A 20,040-nucleotide genomic window follows, 5' to 3' on the forward strand; every position below is an offset into this window, starting at 1 on the left:
TTGCACCCTGCATTCGAGACAGATTGCAGGCAAAAATGACATTTTCTGAAGCCTTGGATGGAATCAGGAGGTGGTTTGGCCAATGCTGCTCCCCCTGCTCCATGCCGTTTCCCCTGGGCAGGGCTGCCTGGGTTCTGCAGGAGGGATGGGGGGCCACAGCCATCCCACACACACTGGGGGCTGCACTGCTCCCGTCTGAGCTGGAGAGCTGTTGGGATATTGTGTGCAGTGGGATGAAAGGTATTGGTGCCATCCATGTGGCAAAGTACTGGGGCTGGGCTGTCCGAGGACCTGTGACTGTCCTGCCATTGAACAGGGGGACAGAAGGTGAGGAGGCACCAAGCTTCTGCTTCACGGTGGGTCAGCGGGAAGCACAGAGCCCCTGCTCGCTTGACTTTTGTCCCTTGTGTTCATTGTCACCTCCGCCCGCACCGAGAGCCTCGACTGAGTCATGTCCCAGCTCAATGGAGTGTGTGGGCTTAGTGCAGCTTTAGCTGTTCATCCTCTGCTGTGCTGGAGCCTGACACGGGTAAGTGGAGCAATTCATCAGTGTGGGGATGAGGCAAATGAATGTCCTGTGCTCATACAATGGACCTTGCTCTCCTCCCACCAGCTCCATCAGCAGCTGGTGTCGCTCTGGCCCAGCGAGGGCTGCTGAAGTGGCTGCTGCTTGAGGAACTCAAGAGATCTTAAAAGAAATATGGACTTACATTTTGTGATGAATGACTTAGTGCTTCAGCTATAACACAGCCTTTGTGGAGAGGAGGCTCTTGAAAATGTTTCTGTGTGCAAGCAGAGAGAGAAAGAGCAAAGCCATGGCTGCAGCACCTCACCTCTGCTCTGAGGTTTAATCCATCCAGGTGAGGTTGGTGCTGGCACTCAGGACTGCGATGGGCCTCACAGCATGGTGGCTGCCAGGGCTGTCCTTGCCTTTCCCACCCCAGCCATGCTGCCCGGCCATGGCCTTTGCCACGTGAAGTTCTGCCCCAGCACGTGCCCCACTCCTGGTCCCCAAGGAGCACAGGGCAGGCAGTGGCTGCTGGGGTATTCTGTCAGCTGTCAAGTGCTTGAAGCGCCTTTGTGCATTTCAGCAAACCTCTTTGCATGCAAAATAGCAGGTCTCCAGAGAGCAAATCCAGAGTGAAACATCTCTCCTGGTGACTGACATCAACTTCTCTCATTAATGGTAATTTTGGCTGTGCTGTGTGGTCACCTGCCCTTACCAGCTCCTCACCTGCAGCACACGTGAGAGGTGAGCTGAGCTCCCACCCCAAGCTCCTGCTGGGGTTCAGTTTCACCCCATTTGCAAGGGCTGAGCTGGGGCCCAGGGGCTGTGGGGCTCACAAAGCACATTTTGTGTCTGGTCACAGAGAAGAGTGAGATGCCATGGCCTGGAATTAACATGATCCTTGTCGCTGGTGTAGCTTAAACCAGGGGGAAGTCACAAGAGCAGAAGTGTTCTTGGAGGAGCAGAAGCATTTGTGACAGAGATTTTGGGGGTGACTGCATTTGGTGGCGGACGGCAACGTAGCACAGCCAGTCTCTGCAGCTGCACTTGTCACCAGGACAGGGACAGTCTTGGGGCTTGTCCTGCACTGGGGGCCAGTGTGACTGGAGGCAATGCAGCGCTTTCCCTGCCTGCAGGCAGGATGCTCCGGGTTGGACTGGGGGGATGTTTGAGCACCCCGGGCAGCCCCTCAGAGTGGGTGCTGTGCAGCCAATGTCCAAGATAACCCAGCAGGATGGGCGAGGAAACACAGCTTGTGCCCTCCCCTTGCCAGCCGGTGAGTGGGGCTGCTCTGGCCCCTCGGCATCGCTGCGGCTCTGGTCGACCTGCCTTCCTGCGGCCCCACTGGGCTGAAAACATCCATTTTAGGTGCCTGTCGGCAGCGATTAAGGAGCACAATGCTGACGGCCGTGCAGGAGGAGCCCATGGCCACGCGGCCGGCAGTGCTGGGGCTGCCGCAGGGGGAGCAGGAGGGGAGGACTGGCTGCCCAGCACGTCCCAGCGCGGGCGCTGCGGCTGCCGCGGGTCGTGCGAGGCTGCGGGGCTGTTATGCAAGGGCTGGCGAGTGACGGAGCACTGCCCCGGGTGCCGGGACATCCTGTGTCCCACGCCGGCTCGAGGTGGCCCCGAGCTGCTGGACACCTGTGGACATGGATGTAGCTCAGCCTTGCGTGCTTTTCCCATCAAGGATGGCAGTTGTGGTAGTGGGGGTCCCAGCTGGAAACAGGGCTATGGGGGCTTCCAGCTGCTGTGACCAGCTTGGTCATCTGGGATTTGGGGCAGAGGATCTGTGCAAAGGGAGAAATTGTTTTTGGCTACTGAAGTGCCAGTTCTGCTGGGCATTTTCCTTGTGGGGTTTGCAGCCACCTCCAGAGTGGGCAGGCAGCTGGGTGAGGGGCTGCTCATCCTCTCCAGCTCCTGAACCACGGGGCTGCCAGGGATGTGGCACGATGGGGAGGAAGGAGCAGGACAGGGGGAAGGTGTTTCTGTGCAGACAGAGACTGAGCTTACCTGTCCCGCTTATCGCCATGGCCTACTTGGTGTCTGCATCAAGAACGGGGCTAATCCTAATCCAGGGCAAGGATAAAGAGCCACAAGTGCCACACGCCAGGAAGCCACGTTCTGGTTGGCACTGGCCATGGTGCCTTGGTTTAGTGCCCTAAGGTCAATACAGCTAGGCCAGCTCCAGTTCGGGTTTAGCTGGACCTGCCCTCCAGGATGGAGCCAGAGGTACTTTAGGGCATTGGTCTGCCCATTGGTGCCAGGGTCACCCTTCCAACCCCACTGCTGCCAGCAGAGTTGAGGACAAACACGCAGAGCTTGTGTTTCAAGTTGTGTGTGGCTTTTCAACCCCATCAAATAGCTTTATTCACACAAACGTCCCTTAATTTACAAAGCCTCTGCCATTCATACACATCAGGGGATCCACAGTGTTCAAAGAACTTAAATAGAACGTTTCATACCAACCCGAGTAAACCAAGTACAAAAAATATTTATATAAAGTTGTTCACACATAGGTCCTAGATTACCAGCTTCTGTGCAAAAAAAAAAAACCAAACAAACAAAAAAAAAACCCAAACAAACCATATTCATTTACTAATATTATCTTTAGTTTGGAGTCTGGGTTTAAGCCTTCTGCTCTTGCTAGCTCAGCACAGGGGCTGTGGGGAGTGGGCGAAGCCTGCAGCAGGGCTGGGGCAGGGTGCCCCTGTCCTGGGGCTCACCCAGCACTCTGGTGGTGTGGTAGTGAAGCAGCTCACCCTGCAAAGCTACTGTGTTCTGCTGGGTGAGTGAACTGAAGGCCCGTGCTGGGCTGGGTAGCTGCTGTGGAGGGAACAGGCACCAGGATGGGGACACCAGGCACTCCCGTGTGGCCCCTGTGAGCTCTTCCTAGCAGCCTAGACACATCCTCAGGGCTAAAAGCATTTGGGCAGGCGTCAGAGAAATGATCTGGCAGATCACAGCTGGAAGAGAGCAGCTCCCTGCACATCCCTTCCAGCTACACCCACCACCCCAGACACCCTGCTGTGAAGTGTGGAATGCTTCTGGACATGAAGGGCCACACGCTGGGATGTGCCTGTAAGCAGCTGAGGAGCATAGGAGCCACTGGCACAACTCTTCCCCCACCAGTAGCACAAGCATTGGCTGTGTCCCAGTGCCAAGGGAATGGGGCTCTGCTTTCCCAATGCTGCCCTGGCTGATGGGATGGAGGCTGTGAGGAGTGGAGCACAGTGCTGAGCTCCACACATCCATCCCATGCCAGCATCACTGAAAAGGGGACCAGCAGCACCCTTGCCCCAGGCACCTGTAGTGTGACGGTTGGGCAGCACAGGCCTGGGGTAAGGAAGGAAAGCAGTAGCATACTTCCCTGTTCTCCTGACCGGCAGAAAGCCCAGGGAAACAAATCCCAGTTAGTGCCCTGAAGCAGCTGCCCTGTGATGCTTGGCAGGCTTAAACCCAGACTCATACTGCATACGGAGGAGACAGACACTGCACATAACGGAGGATTTCCACGACGATGGTAATGCTTGTTTTATATCTTATTGCTCCAGAAAGGCCCTGGGAGCCTGTGATATGTGAAGGAGCTGGGTCCTGAGGAGTAAAGGAAGACCACAGGGGTAACTCTTATCTGTCACTAGCACTGCTGAACCTCAAACACAGCAGCAAGGGGATATAGGGGAGCTAATCTAACCCCTCTAGGCTAGAGCCACCTCTGCTTTCCTCCCCATGGACCAAAGCTGGCCGGGAGATCCCCGTGACACCTGCATGATGCCGGTGGTGTCGGCCTTGCTGCAGGCTGGTGCAGATAACACGTTTCCCAATCCTCCTGAGGCTTGGCTTGTTCCCCCCACCCACCCCACATCCCTCTTGTAAACAGCAAAATCAGAAGTAAACAGTTTCATACAATCTCTCCCCTGGCATGGGCACCGTCTGGGGCCACACGAGCCTGGAGAGTTCTGCAAGGGGGGCTTGGCTCCCCCCACACTAACCAGCTACCCCCAGCACTTGGATGCTCAGCTTCACTGCAGCCAGGAAGACAGAGACAGCGTGGCCCTGGGCTGGGAAATGGGCCACAGGCTCAATGCTGCTTTCTTAAGCTTGGATTTTCCCAGCGGCGCATCCTAATGCCAAACATCCACAGCACAGGAAGTTTGGCCTGCAGGAGCTGGGCAGGTGAGGCCCTATAGACCCACCTGAGAAAAGAAGCCTAAACATTCTCCATCCCACAGCATGTGCAGGTTTGAGCTGTTCCCCATTCCCATCTTGTTCTAGAGGGAGTGCTGGTCTAGACCAAAGTATCTGGAGGAGAGATGTGGGGGGAGCTGTAAACACGAGGCAGGTTCCTGTATAGTCTGGGGAGTTGAGCACAAACAGCAGCAAAATCATCAGGGAGAAATGCTCTTAAAAGGACAAACTAATCAGGGAAACATCCACGTTGGCCAAAGGCTAGCAGCCCTAGGACTCCTCCTTGGAAGTGTTTGCTAAATCCTAAGTAAGGCACTACGGTCTAGCTCACTAACATCAAGCTGCTTGAAAAACACATCTGCAATGCAAAAGCTGAGGTGGAGATGTGTGGTTTGAAGATGGCCTGAAACAGCAGTGGACCAAGAGGGCTGACCCTCCCAGGGCCTGCTGGACTCACTCCTGTCCTGAGAGGAGCAGAGTAACCCACTTACTGCCTTCCAGCTTCACCTCCTACCTATTAGAGTTGGTATTCCACCTCCTAGGAAGCTGCCTTCAACTGCAAAGTGATACCTACTGAGGTGCCATTCCAGCAGGGAAAGCCAGGGCTGAGAGGACAAAGCCCTCTTACTGCACCTGTTCAGGCCAGGGTTCAGTTAGAACAGCTGTAACAGTCAGGAGCAAAGGCTCTGCCAGGTGGAGGAATGATGGTCCAGTGATCAGGGCACTAACACTGCACTTGTGAGCTAGATTCACTCTCCCCTTCCTGTGGGATGCAGCACAGGAAGCTGCAGGAATCCCACCCAGCTGCAGCCCACAGAAGCATCCCCAGGGACAAAGACAAGAGCAGTGAGAGCAAGGGCTTGGTGCTGCATTTGTGTTGTCCAAACCTTCACAAGTCAGTTACAGCTGGTCTGAAGCCGCCTGGTCCTCCTAAGAGGATCAGGCCTTCCTGCAGCCACAGCTTTAGCTTTGTGTCCTGGAAAAGAAGAAAGAAGCTCCTCCATCCTTTCTCTGCTCTAGCTCTGCCTTAGCCCACCTGAATTTCCTCCATTTCCACGCATTCCTGTGAGATCAGCAAAGTACACTGAGATACATGGAGGTGCTGCCAGACAGGAACCTTTCCAGTGATGGCAGAGGAAAGCTGCAGGCAAGGAACAATTCCCACAGCCAGGGACAAGGGGCCAGGGGCACCCTCTCCTGCCCATGGCCATGGCCAGCTCCAGAATGAGCACCCTGGCAGCTCAGGAGTGATGCTGGGTCAGACCAGCCCACTTCCCAAACCACTGCTGGGCAATTTCACCTGCTGAGAAAAGCATTTTAGGTGGTTCAGAAGCTGCAGGGTGGAGAAGAGGTGGTGCTTTACATTGCATTTACAGTGAGCAAAGTCTAAAGATCATCAACATAGGGCAGCCCCAGAACAGGAGTTTTGCTTTAAATATAGGCAAGGAAATTGAGTTTTAACTAACTGCTCGGCCTGAGGTTCCAATCTCCTGGTCTGAACTGTATCGTACTGTAACCCACCCTGAACAGCAGCATTGCCTTTGCTTCCTGGAGATCATTAGCTAGCAGGGAAAAGTGTCCTGTGGGAGGCTAGAATACAGCCCATGAGCCATTAAGGCCAAACCTCCTTCTTTCCCCAGCATTGTTCCTATCGACTGACGTTTGGCATTAAATGGCATTAAGTGGACTGCTTTCTGTTCCTCTTGTACTCAGATGATGTTGACCTGAAAATGTACTCAGCAGCTCCCCAGTTCCCTCTCTATAGAAAGACAGTAACAAAGACGATAGTGAAATCCAGCTTGGGAAGACCTGCTTTGCTAAATGGCTTTCCAGCTTGTTTATCCTACTCTATCCTAATGTCAACTGCTCATAGCCTGGGCAGCACCACCTATTCAGGAGCTGTCTGGCTATGAACTTATTTAGCTGCTTGCAACATGTGGTCCAAGAGACTCGTTTTTCCTAAAGCACTGCACTCCCGATGCAAACCTAGCCACCACTTAGCTTCCATTTTCCCTAGGCAAAATCAATAGCTTTGAACACAAAACTGTGCCCAATTGGACTCAGAGCTGGAACCTGGCAGCACACCTCACCATGAGGCTGCTGATTCCTACCTCCTTATGGAACCACATCTCTAGAACACCTACTGAGGCAAACGGCAGCACGGGAGACACAGGGAGGGCTGGGCAAGGGCAGCTCTGCTCTCTGGATCTTGTTTCTAAGTCTCGTAAGTGTGACAGCTTGTGTTCTTCCACAGGCCCCTGCAGCCCCCTCCCACAACCCCACAACACCCCTTCCCAACACAAAAAAGTAACACTCAAAGATTTCACATTGCCAGAGATCCTGCAGACTGAGGATCTTCTTTATCATCATCTTCCCTTATCTTTGACTTCCTTGTTGCACGTAAATAATGGAGATAATGGGTCCCTGGTAAATAAACCTGCAAGAGAAAACAGGAGAGGAGAAACAGAGGTCAGGTTTGTCGGTGGTTTGTCCCAGTTACTACACCGTGACTCCAGGCATTGGCTACTTGATGGAAGGGGTGTAGAACACCACTCCCACTTATCCCAGTTAGTCCAGAACTGGACTAACCCACACCAAACTGCGGGTGCTGCCACATCTCTTTACTGCCCAGTGCTTTTGCTATTGATCTAGATCGGAACTAGGCTCAGTTTACAGTCAGTTTTTCCCCAGAGGGGCTCAGACAGCAGTGCATGGAGCACAGTGCCAAGGACAGCACACATCCAGCTGCCCCAGGCTGAGGGCTGAGCATCTCTCCACACCCCCACAACACAGCCCCATCGCAATCACACAGGGCTCCCCGCAGTGACAGTCCTGCTGGAACAAGGACAAGTGCTCCCACAGCACAGCCTGGCCTTGAGAGTCCACGTGATGTGTCTGCAAGTGCTGGCTCCCTGTTCTCCACCAGGAAAGGTAGAACAAGCTGCAACCCTGGAGATGCCCTGCACTGCTCACCCTCTGCGTCAGCAGCAGCTCGGGCATCGCAAGCGGCTCTGCAAGATGTGGGTAAAATCAAGCTTGGTGCAACTGGAAGCAGAGCAGGATAGGTTCATAGCTCAGCCCACAAAGATGCTGTGGCAGGAATTTTAGGGTAGAACAGGCAGGTATTTGCTGCACCAATCCCTGCTTTGGACAAAGCCTCAACACACAACCACCCCCATGGTCGCTGTAGCAGCAGGGGTGCTGCAGCCATCCATCCACAACCCTGGCACCGTCCTGTCCTCTGAGCTCAGGGACATGGAAATGCTCAACTCTGTACATAAGCCACCAGCGTTTTCCACACAATTCGTTTGCAACACAGAAAATTCCCTGTGGACAGCAGAAGAACAGCACATGTGCACGTGATGTCACTTCTGTACTGAAAATACATCCTTCAGGATGTCCCAAACTCAAGGAGGCACCAACAGGGCCAAGGGCAGCAGTTGTGATGCAAAGCAGTGGGGGTGGCCCATGAGCTCTAAACTCAGGTAGTTACACGGAAAAAAATTTGGGGGCTGGATTTAGCTTCCCCATTCATCAGGGGCAGGTCCTCCCCCACCAGGGACGGGTGAAGGGCTCTGCAGACACCAAGGGAGCAGTGGGAAAGATCCACTGCAGAAAAAAATGCCACTGCCCAGCAAATTACTCCAATCCCTTAGCCCTAGGAAATCTCATTAAAGAAATCCCTGCCTGAGGAGCACATTTCTAAAGGACAAGGCTGCTCAGAGCAGAAGGCAGGGTCGTGGGCACGCTCCTTTGCAGGAGAGGTTAACCAAGGGATGCAACTTTTGCTGGCTGCCACTGGAATAAAGCCTTTCTGTTTGAGGAGGTGACAGGCACACAGACATCAGGTCAAGGCAAACACACAAGGATTTTTCTGGAACATTTCTCTATTATGCAGCTTCGTTAGCAAGTAGGGCAGTATTTCTGTTTGTGCTTCCCTGGAGTAGGAGCATTTTCAGGGAAGGCGCTTGCTTGAGCAGCCCTGAGCTCACTGCTCTGAGACAGGAGAGCTCACCCCACTGACGCACGTTGTTGCAGGGGCTTGTTCAAGAGCTTTTAATCCCTCCACTGATGCCACTTATAGTTTTAATCAGCTCGAATGTTCATTCGGCATCAGCAGGATGTGAACCAGCAGCCCATGGAGCCCTCACCCAGCACGGAAGATGACACCAATGTGTGGGTCACACAGAGGGATCTGCATGGCAGAGAGGGCTCAGTGCAGAGGAGGGAGATAACCCATCACCTCCTCATGTTAACCATGTCATCTGCCCCTGTGTGGGAACACAGAGTGCAAGGGAAGGGGGCTGAGTTCCTGATTTATCTCCTGAGCCTTTCCTCATGCTCTGTACCTGTACTTGTGATACATTCCTCGGCGCATCCTTAAATCCAACTGCAGCGACCTCCCTCAGAAGCCAAAGTAGGGGTGACAGCGAGCAAACACAAACACTAATCCAACTGGCCAGAGGTGACATGGTCCAGTTCACCCTCAGGGCTTCATTTCACCCCAGGTAGAATCAACACTGCCTAGAAGGGTGTTGCCACTCTGTGGGGTGGCCCCTGTGATGCTGCATTCACTGTTGCAGCTGAGAAGAGGAACTAACCTTGCTTTTACTGTCCTGTGGCTTTTGTCCATGCCAAGATCCACAAACCACACTGAAAACAGTCCAAAGTCAAAACCAACATTGTTCTAGGAATGAAACTGCTGTCATTTAAATGGCCAGTGAGTAAAACTTGAGCTGAGTGATACTAACAGACAAGATCTAACTTGATGCAGCAGCCCCTGTTCACTGACAGCTCTCAGAGCTGCTGCTGTGCCCCTGATCCCTGGAATTTCTAGCTCTGAAATTCCACAGGGCAGCAGTTTATCAGCAGTGCTGGGAGTGGCTGGGCACAGCACCAGAGAGCTCTGGCCAGGACAGACACCATGATGCAGGGAGAACAGATAAGCTTGTTCAGCATCAGCTCCTGGTGCGTTGGAAATGCAAAGAGCAGAACAATGCAAATGCAAACAGACACTTTCGGCTGAAACTGGAATAATCAAACACAGTGACAGAGGAGTGCTGGAGAGAACCAGGTTGGCCACAGCTATTGAATACCTTCCTGCTGATAGCAGCCAGTCAGATGCTGCAGCCTGCACAGATTCTTGCTATTCACGTTGAGCATCCACCCCAAAATCAGACCAACTGTTTTAGCCACAGTGAAAATATAATGGAATACAATATACCAGAAAAAGCTGCCTTCTACACTGATCACAACCACTGTAGTTTGATGTCCTGTGTGAATCAAAATTACAAAGTTTCTTAAATGCGTAACTGTCAGCGGTGGGTGATGCTGTACCCGCCCCTTGTCTTTCTGTGGCCAAGGCTCCTCTGTCACTGCAGTCAGTAGCAAAAGACCACAATACCACTGTACCTTGATCCTCTGCTACTTGTCTAAGGGTTGCACAAACCCACCCCATCAGATGATCCCACTGGAGCAGCATCTCCAGGAGGCTTCTTATCAGCCCCAGGGAATCTGGAGGGCAACTATAAAGGTGACATAGAAAAAAAACCCAAGATATTCACACTGCACAAAAGGAGAGTCGAAAGTCCTGCCACCTTTTCAGTACTGGAGGGGTGAAATACTCCCCAGTGTGCAGTGCAGCCAGTGCTGGGCTATCACACAGAGACACATCAGCAGGTACCCTACACAGCCCAGCCACTCCCTAATTGTACTAGAAGGTTTTTGTTCTCTTTGCCCAAAAGTCAGCTTTTGCCAACAACTCTAGAGAGCTGTAGATAAACTTGGCTTTATCAAAACTTTTGCAGAAGGTGGGGAAGCAGTGTTCAAATTAAAAAGAGAATACCTTTGTTTTCCCCAGGGAAATGCTGCCCATCTCTGCTGAAACTATTCCCCTAGGGTCACCAGCAGTGGGGAGAGCAGGGAGATAACGAGTCATCTTCACCTCAGGCAGCCCGGTGTCCAGCATAAACCAATACAAAACCACGTTCCTGTCTGAGAACTGACACTTTCTATCTGCATTTTGGAAGGGCAACAGAGCATGGAGCTGTCAGGTGCGTGCAGCATCCGTGGCAGAACTAAAGGCAAAGCTGCTGAGACATGAAGCAAAATCTGAAGAGGTCAGTGGCATAGCAAAGAATAAGCAAAAATCCAATTCCCTGAGTCAGGGAGGGTTACAGTTTTCCAGGTTATGACACGAACCAAGGTCGAGCAGGTCTGAACTGTCCTGGGGAAGAACCCACTGCATGACCCAGCACAGGAAACCTACACGCCAGTGCCACAAATAAGTTGGAAGAGGTTACATGAGTTTCTCGGTCAACTAAAATTACCTGAGAGCAGAATTCAGGCCCTGCTCTAAATCCCATTTTAAGCTTCTCAACCAGGTTTCCAATTAAAGATTTGCATTTAATAGCAGCCAGAAGAAGGCTGATTGAATGCACAGCTACACCAGGAAAACCACAGAGCAAAGCCCACCAAATATTTTCCTGCCCCACGAGTGAGGTGGAGGAACACCCTGGGTTTGCAGGGAACATATGGCTGGTGCTGGGCTCTATCTGGGCCAAGCGACCACGCTCCATGTGCCAGGTTGGGTTATGTAAGAGCATCCCTGGCTGCTGCAGCTGTGTCACGACGGAGCGATCGGTGCAGACTCACGGATGGAGGGGGGGCTGCAGAAGGCAGCTGGGCTTGAGCAAACAGCCGCGGGGTAGGACTGTCCCCTCGGTGTTTGTTATCCCTTCATGTACTATTCCGCAGATCTGCGCAGGATGAATTTTCCCCCGAGGGCAGGGGCTGGTTGCATAACGCAGCAGCATCGTGTCAGCACAGAGCCAGCGCAGATGGCAGAGCTCGGCCTGACCCTCCACGTGCGGCAGAGCTGCTCCCACAGCCCCACCGGCACCACGCCTCACCCCTGGGCACAAGGGTGTCTGCTCTTGCCCCGGGGCTGGAGCACACCCATCTTAAGGGCTCACATTTCCACAGATTCAGTCCCCCACCCTAACCCCCAGCCTGCACTTGCACTGGGACCAGTACCCAGCCCCAGGCAGCAGTGTTTGAATCAGTTACTCCCACTTGAGATGGGTGTTAAATATTCTGTGCGTGGAAGAGTGCAGAGGGAATGGTCTGTGGACCACCTTGGACAAACCAAGAGAGACAGAACGAGTCCCATCGAATGCATCTTTCCATTTCCATGCCCCTGTTGCTCTACATACAGCACGGAGTGTATCTGGGCACACAGAGAGAGAGGGGGGACAAGCAGCACATTGTTTTCCATAAGCTCAGGAACCCTCAGGCAGCAGCAAAGAGGGTTTTTAGCAAAACCTGCCAAAATACCCTCACCTTCCCCACACCTACTGCTGGGGTCTCACTCTCAGAGCTGGCCAGGCACACATCAGCTGTGAGCTGGTGAGTCCTGGCCAGGGAAACTATTTCCTCCCTCTTTGCCCTCTTGTATTCATGGTCAGCTCCGGTCCAGCTGGCTCTGTGTGGTTTCAGGGTGAGGTGAGGTCTGGGGGTCCAAGCTGTGATGCCATCATCTGATCCAGGCAGGCTGTCAGAGATCTCCTGGGACCAGCGATGGGCAGGCAGCTCTGCAGGAGCCTGGAAAGGACGTGGGCTGGGAAGACGTCAGCCTCACCCCTGGTAATCTGCAATCCTTCAGTTTCATTGAAATGTTTGGCTGGGAGAATCCCTAGTAACAGCTCCTGTTTACAGACAGCTTTGCCATGTAGGCAACACCTCCCAGTCCTTCCGTGTCACTGGTTAGTGACACTGCCAGCTACCCTATGTCCCTGGGGGTCCTTCCAGACCATGTGTGACCACCCAGGCCTCAGGATCAGGGTCTCTGAGCTTGGGACTGTTTAGCAGGGGGGAGAAGGGAGGGGACTTGGACAGAGCTGAGCTCAGTCTGAGCAGAGCCGTTTTTAAGCTTCCTTCCTGAATAGGTCTACAAACACAGATGCTGGAGACCAAAGCATCCCCTGGGTTTGGGCCACTGAAGTTCACACCAAAGGGAAGTCCTGTCTTTAATAGGGAAATGAAACAGAGCCACAAGATGGACCCATGTGCCTCGTAGGTGAAAGGAAACAGTTTTGTGCCAAGACAGATGTGCCACTTGGTGCCTGCTCACTGAGCCAGCTGAGCCCTGAGGTGCCCTGTCCGAGTGTCACAGGGGAAGGGGATGGTGCTAGACAGGGAGCTGCTCCCAGCACAGACCGCAGAAATTGTATCACACAGCAGAAGAGGCAGAACTGGCAGATCCCTCCCTGCCCCTGAGAGAGACAGATGTCCCCAAAACTTATACCAAGTGCTCACCGGTCTCTCTGTTGTGCCCAGCCTGTCTCAGTATGGCCATGACTTCTGAGGATCCTGCCCAGCCCTTCCAGCTCCACTGGGCCCTCAGGCAGTGACAGGATATGCAGCTGCTAATTCTACTTTTCACCTCTACTTTATTTTTGCAGTAGAATAGGTGAAAACAACCTCAGAAGCAGAGCTCTGATGAGTCACTATAGAAATAGCTCTAGGAACATAAAAGACTCCTTTGTCACTACAAAGTGCACTATTGGGCCAGTACAGCCGACAGAAATAAGACAGAAAGTGCGAATCACTTACCCAGCTGCAAAGCACAGCAGTGCCTTGCCCTGAATTTAAGCAGCACATGTAACCTGGTCCATTCTGGTTTCAAGCTCAAAGGCATCAGGTCGATCCTGCGGGTTAGCAGCCAACATGTCTTTCAAGAGCTGCTTGATCCCCTCAGACATGGAAGTCCTGCGTTTCTGAGGGATGTGCAGCTCCATCTTTGGGTTTTCTAGCAGCGCTTCCCCAACGGGCACAATCTCGGTCCCCTGCTTGATGTAAGTGCCCAGCAGCTCCTTCTTGGTCTCGGCGTCAATGAAAGTGATCCTCTCAATCATGGCCCAGATGATGATACCGAGGGCGAAGATGTCAGCCTTGGCAGTGTAGTGTCCCTCCCAGACCTCGGGCGCCATGTAGAAATCAGAGCCACAGGCCGAGGACAGCCAGTACTTGTTCACATTCACATTTCTGTTCTCGTGAGCACCCTCCTTGCCCCGAGCAGTCAGGCCAGCGCAGACCTTGCTCAGCCCGAAGTCAGCCACCTTGAGCACAGGGGTGCCAGATTTCTCAGTTATCAGGATGTTGTCCGGCTTCAGGTCCCGGTGGACAATGTGGTTCTTGTGCAGGAAGGCAATGGCACTGGTCAGCTGCAGCATGAAGCTCTTGTTGGTGGCTGGGTCGGGCCTTCGGGACAGCACGTACTGGTTGAGGTCTCCCCCTTCGCAGAACTCCATGACGAACCACAGGTAGCAAGGCTCCTCTGCATAGCCCAGGATCCTCTCACCTGACCAAAAGGGAAAAAAGAGTTCATTTTTCAGACACATTACAAAGTCCATACTAACCCAGGGTGGGTGAGGAATGGGTCTGGTTTATGTGGATAGCATAGGCTTTGGGAATGTGACCAGGACCTATCGCGCTGCAGAGCATCAGCAGTGATGTTGGCACTGCTGTGGCTTCAAGTGCTTGGGGATCCTGTTGAGCACCACACACCAGCACCCTGTTTATCCAAGCTCACTGCTGGGAACCACCTCAGGGACCTCCTCCCAGCAAAGTGCAGAGAACACATCTTCAGTCCTACCATCAGGCCATTCTCCCCAGGCTCTTACAGCCAAAGCAGCAGAGGCTAAAAGCATTATTAGCAGCGAGTCCATAGGAAAAAAAAAAAAAAAAAAAATCAGTTCTGTGAATGCCTCCTCTCCCACCTGAGCTCTGCTGCAGGAGGCAAAGGTTGGCTCATTCCCTACACTTTACTGGAACTGCACATGGGGAGTAAATCACAACCCTTAACACTGTGCCAGCACAGTCTTGCCAAGAGTGCTCACACCACTGTCCAAGCCCTATGGCCCACTGGGTCTTCCCAGACCAAATTTGTGTGTTTAAGGATTACATTTGTGCTGGGGAAACTCTGCCACTTCATCCAGCTTTCTTTAAGTGCCAACAAGTCTTTAGGAAACTGAGAGGAATGAGAGGAAACTGGAGGTCCAAGCCACAAACAATGTTTGCTGAGTGTAATCTCAGCCACACTCGTGGATATAACTGCTCCTGCTAGTCAATATTACACCCAAAATAGCTTCTTCTTTCACCAGACATCCAACTGAGCTCTTCAAGCTCAGAGAATCTCAGAGCTGATCCATTAAATCTAGGCTTTACTCTATAAACCTCGTGCCTAGCAAAGGACTCTCTTGCACATCCATTAGACATGTGGCGAACACAACAGCATCATATCAGCTAATGGGGCCAGGTCTGCCACTGGTGCTCCCCAGGGATGCCAGGATGTCCCAGGGAGCACTGGCAACAGACTCATCCCCATTAGCTGGTGCCAGGAATGCAAACCCCACTGTCAGACCCCAAGTCTCCTCCAGAGAGCACCCAGGTGATTGGCAGAGCCTGCACACACCACCAGAGCATCGTTTTGCTCTAGAAACTTTTTCTAATCCTCAAGCACCATAAGGGAGAAGCTGGAGGACACCACTCACCTCTGCCACAGTTAAAAAGTCCCACAGCCGAACTCAAGTGTTTTTGAAAGCAGTTAAAAAACTCCACCCATTTGACAAAGTTGGGTTTTGTTTAAGCAAAGCCCTAGAGAGCATCGGGGAAAGCAAAAAACTTCCAGCAGCAGGTAAAGCCAAGGACTACCAGGGACACCCAGCCCTGGGCTGGACTGGTCAGCAATCGGTGTGGGTGGGAATATTGGTTATTTGCACAAACAGTCTGTATCCATGGCTACTGCTATGGAAATGGAAATCTGCACAACAGAAGGATTTGGCTGCACCTCCCCACCCTCAGCAATCTTTTGCTGAGATTAGGTCTGAAGGTTAGATCTGAGGGATGAAAGAACAGGGTGGAGATACACAGGGCACTGGCTACACTTCGGGGGTCTCATTTGGCTGGAGTGGGGCTCAGCATGAAAGCCCAAGGGCCAACTGGGAGCATCACAGGACAGCTTGGCTCTGGAGACCAAAATGCTGACCAGGAAAAGCAACTTCTCTGGTGCAAGTCACCTTTGGCATGACAGCCTGGAAACTGAAGGAGAGGCTGCTTGTTCTGGGAGCTGAGACCTCGGCAGAACCAGGACAACCCCAGCTCACATGGCTGCCACCGCTTTGATTTGTTAAACCCCAGTGACATCACAGCAGGACACAGGGCTTGGCTTTCCTGCTCCTGTCTGCAGCCATATAGCCCCAACACAGGTAGCAGGAGGGTCTGGCTCTTCTCTGCCAGGAATCAAACACAACAGGGAGCATGGCAGTGCCCCATATCCCTCACACACACACAGGTAGGAGCATCCACACAGTGCTGCCGGCAGCCCCTTCCCGCAGGAAGTGGCTCAAACACTGGCTGAGCAGCAGCCAGGACCTGTTAGCTCTCACAAGCCAAGGTTTGTTTTTAGCATAAGGAAGGCTCTGATTTAAAACTTGGCCCCTGAACCTCAGCAAGCACAAGAAAGAAGATGGGGTTCCAGCAGTAGCTGTGAGCACCAGGCACTTCACTTTGGGTGGAGCGCTGCAAGGAGAGGCTTAAGCCAAAAGTAATATTTCCTCATTTTCTTTCTATAATCTGAAAGTGTTTTAGTTGTTAAATCATCTTCCTGCCTTCAAAACAAACAGCTTTAAACATAAAGAGCTGGCAAGACGCTCCCTAAAGATGAGATGTTAGCAAACTGAAGACAAGCAGTCAAGAGCTGAGGAGATGCCAATGACAGGCTGGACCTGTTCTCTATCACTAAGCCAGCATCCCCATGTGCTCCCTGCCCAAACACAGGATGGCACACACTCACACTCCATCCCTCCAGCAGGCCCCTCCCCCATCCTGGGAGCTCATTATCAGTGTACTAATTTGCTTAGCTTCACAGGGAAAATAAAAATCTAGTGAGAGCAGAAGCAGCATCCCAGTGCCTACCACTACATGTAACTTTCAACTCCCTCTGTGCAAAGAGGCTCCACCAGAGATGGGTGTTGGCATTCCAGTTCCTTGGCATGATGGCAACATGACACCAGGGCAGCCCATGAGTGAGGCTGAGTGCTGGTGGCAGGTTGGTGGCCCCACAGATGATGTGGGAGGAACAGGAAGCAACACCCTACACCTGTTCACTTAAGGCAGCTCTGTCACTGCTCTAGGTTAGGAGCCAGAGAGGCACAAGGTGTGCATAAGCCCTGGAGATGCTCCTGTGTCAGGGCTCCGAGCATATTGCACGGGCATGTGCCTCTCCTCCAGCTCAGCACTGAGCTTTCACCTTCCGTTTCACACCCTGCCCTTAAATTTAATTACTCCACATCTCGTTAAAATGATGAAGGTTCAGGCTCCGCGCAGTAGCTGAGACTAAACCCCTCCTGGTATCCCGACAGTTGTGCTCCCGATTCAGAAAGTCTCGGATTAATCCTCACCATGCCCTGAGCCCCGGCACGTTGGCACAGCATCTGCGCTGGCCCGTAAATAGCCCAGCTGCGGTCGTGCAGAATGGCACGGCAGCACAGCTCCACGGCCACTGACACAGCTCCAGCTCTGCTGCCGGCAGGGAAGGAGAGCAGGAGACCTGCGGGGGCTCATCCAGCTCCAGCTTTTGTTTTGAAAATATTTATCTCTGTCTATTAGAGCTAAGGCTTGGGAAGGCAGCAAGCACAGGCTGCCCGGCACAACACAGCCCCAAGGGCAGCCAGGCAGATGGATGGGAGAATGTGCTTCAGCTTGGTTTTGGGAGTCAAACTGCTCCTGTCTGGGCTGGGGATGGAGAGCTCTGCTCCCCTCTAAGGGGCTGCAGCAGGGCAGGCAAAGCCCTCCCCACGGCTGGGAATTCAGGAGGCTCAACCCCCACCTAGAGATGGGGCATCTCTGGGTCTCTTTCCCCACTTGGAGATGGGGCACCTCCAGCTACTCAAGAGCTTTCCCCAAGCCAAGCCACCACTCCTCGGGGTGTGCAACGTGACAGAGGAGGGCAGGACCCACCGTACCTGCTACAGCTGGACACACACCCGAAGAGAAGAGTTGGCTCCTCTCCCGGGAAGCTGTGTGGCCCAGCTGTACAGGAATTTGGACACTGCCCTTCTCAAGGAGCCTCCCTTGGGTGGTTGTGTGAAGGAAGAGCAGGAGCTGGGATGCATGGGGAGAGCCAGGCAGGTCTGGACATGTTCCCTCCCACTGCCCCCAGGGATACAGAGGGGACAGGCAAGGCAGGGACAGTCAGAGCCACAGGTTTGCTCAGAGGATCTCAGGAGCCTCAGATGAACTCTGGGCCTGGCACAGGGTTTGGGGGCTGCCTATACTGGGGGCTCAGCTGGGGGGCATGGGGAGACTGAGCTCCCCCCAAGGAGCTGACAGGAGTCCTGGCACACAAGTTTGGGAAAGGAAGGACTGGGGTGAGCTGGCTCTGCCCACAGGGGCATCGAGGGCACAGGGCTCCGGTATTTTTCCACATCTTCACAGCACATTGGCAAAGCTGGGTCTGAAAAGCAGCCAAGGGAGCAGAGGGAGGGAGCATTTTGGAGATGTCACCATCACAGTCATCAGCTGTGACAAGGCAAGGTGACCCCTGACAGCCTTGTGATGCTGCTGACAGAGCCCAGGGGAAAATGGGGTATCAGCCCAGCCTACAGGCATTGGTGCTTTCAGGGCTGTTCCCACAGAGCCAGCAATAGCTCTATGCCCCTTTGGGACAGTCCCAAAGCTGTGAGAGCTTGAGCCATAACAGGTGCTCAGAAATGGGACAGTGCATCAGGCAGAAAGGGGAAGATGTTCCCTTGGTGTGACTGGGGCAGAGGCTGTGGAGGTCCCCAGGGGATGTGTGCGGGCTGTGGCACAGGTGAGGGTAGCAGATGGAGCTTCAGAATTTGGGGTGTAAGGGAGGAAGAGGTCGGTGCTGGCAGGGGGTGCAGGAAAAGGCTGGGGGCAGCACACAGGGATGTCCCCCAGGGCTAGGTCTCAACCTGGAGGTTACAACAGGGTCCCTCAGGAAGAAGGGCACAGGGCTGGGGTGCTGCACAGCTGTGAGAGGTGGATGGGGGTTTAGGGAATCGTGTTCCTAGGAGTAGCACACAGGAAAAGGAGAGTGGAGAGGATGGCACAGCATATGGGGAGAGTGTCCAGAAGAGGGTCCCGCAGGTCTGTTCAGGTTGGGTGGCAGCAAAAAGGGGCAGCAGAGGGACCCTGTGGGGGAGCCCTGCAGGGACAGGACAGAGGTGGGTGATGGAAGCAAGGCTGGAGCAGGTACCCCAGAGGGGACCCCAGGACTGCAGGGGTGATGGGGTGCCCAGGGGCACAGCAGGGAGAGCCCAGGGGCAGTTATGTTGAAAAAGCAGGGCAGAATTGTGAGAGCTATGGGGAGCTTTGGGTGCTCCTGAAGGCAGGCGATGCCCAGGAGGGATTTGAGCAATGGGATGATGGGGAGCAAGGGAGGGTTGCAGCAGTGCCTGAGGTGCCGGTGTTGGAGAAAGGTGTCCCAGGGGAAAGGGGACAACACCACGGTGTCCTGCATGGGACATCTCAGCGGTCACCTGCTCAGGGGTGTGTAACCTGGGGGTGGGCAGGAGGATCTGGGTGTAGGGGCCACGGATGGCAGCGGGGAGGTGGCAGATCCAGGTGCTCAGGGACAGGGATTGATGGCACGGGTGTCAGGGTCAGGGACCATGGAGGCCCTAGGTGTGGGAGGGCAGCCCGGGAGGTGCCCCAGGAGGGCGCTGGGGACGTGCCGGGGATGTCCCGGGGTGCCGGTACCTTTGAGGGAGGTCTCGACGAGGCGCAGGTAGAGCTGGCTGCGCTTGTTGCCGTGGCTCATGCGCTGCCCCAGGCCGTGCCGCTGCAGGACGCACTCCTCGAACCGCACCACGTTGGGGTGCTGCCGCCGGAGGCTCGTTAGGGCCCAGAACTCGGCCAGCGCCAGCTCAACGTTCTCGGGAGCGTCGCAGCGGATCCGCTTCACCGCCAGCCGGGCGCCGCTGCGGCCCGACACCGCCTCGTACACCACGCCGTAGGCGCCGCGGCCGATCTCGGCCAGCAGGCTGTACCGCGGGCCGCCGCCGCCGCCGCCGATGCCCGGCCCCGCCACCGCCGCCGCCGCCATGGCCCCGCGCCGCGCCGCCCGCCGCCGCCGCGCCGTCCTTTGTGTCCCGCGGAGGCCGCCGTCCATGGCCCCCCCCGCCCCGCGTGCCGGGCAGCGCCGCGCGGGCGAGGGGGCACGCGCCGATGCCGCCGCCGCGCCGCGGGGCGGAAAAGCGCGCGCTGCCGGCCCCTTTAAGCGCTCGGCCAATCGCGGCCGCGCGGGGCGAACCACCGCGGCG

At 54.3% G+C, this 20,040-nt stretch overlaps 1 protein-coding gene across 1 annotated transcript; it reads right to left on the minus strand.

Moving 5' to 3' along the window:
* Positions 1 to 2,827: 2,827 nt before the first annotated feature.
* STK35 (serine/threonine kinase 35) lies at positions 2,828 to 19,924 on the minus strand. The gene is made up of 3 exons (XM_085079086.1): positions 19,478 to 19,924; positions 13,307 to 14,054; positions 2,828 to 7,130 (listed from the first exon to the last, which is right to left on the minus strand). The coding sequence occupies exons 1-2, from the start codon at positions 19,887 to 19,889 to the stop codon at positions 13,342 to 13,344; spliced, it is 1,125 nt and encodes a 374-aa protein (XP_084935212.1). The 5' UTR covers positions 19,890 to 19,924; the 3' UTR covers positions 2,828 to 7,130; positions 13,307 to 13,341.
* Positions 19,925 to 20,040: the final 116 nt, after the last annotated feature.

This window comes from Lichenostomus cassidix, chromosome 20, assembly GCF_008360975.1.
Source record: "Lichenostomus cassidix isolate B80296 chromosome 20, HeHo_3.0, whole genome shotgun sequence".
NCBI classification, from domain to species: domain Eukaryota; kingdom Metazoa; phylum Chordata; class Aves; order Passeriformes; family Meliphagidae; genus Lichenostomus; species Lichenostomus cassidix.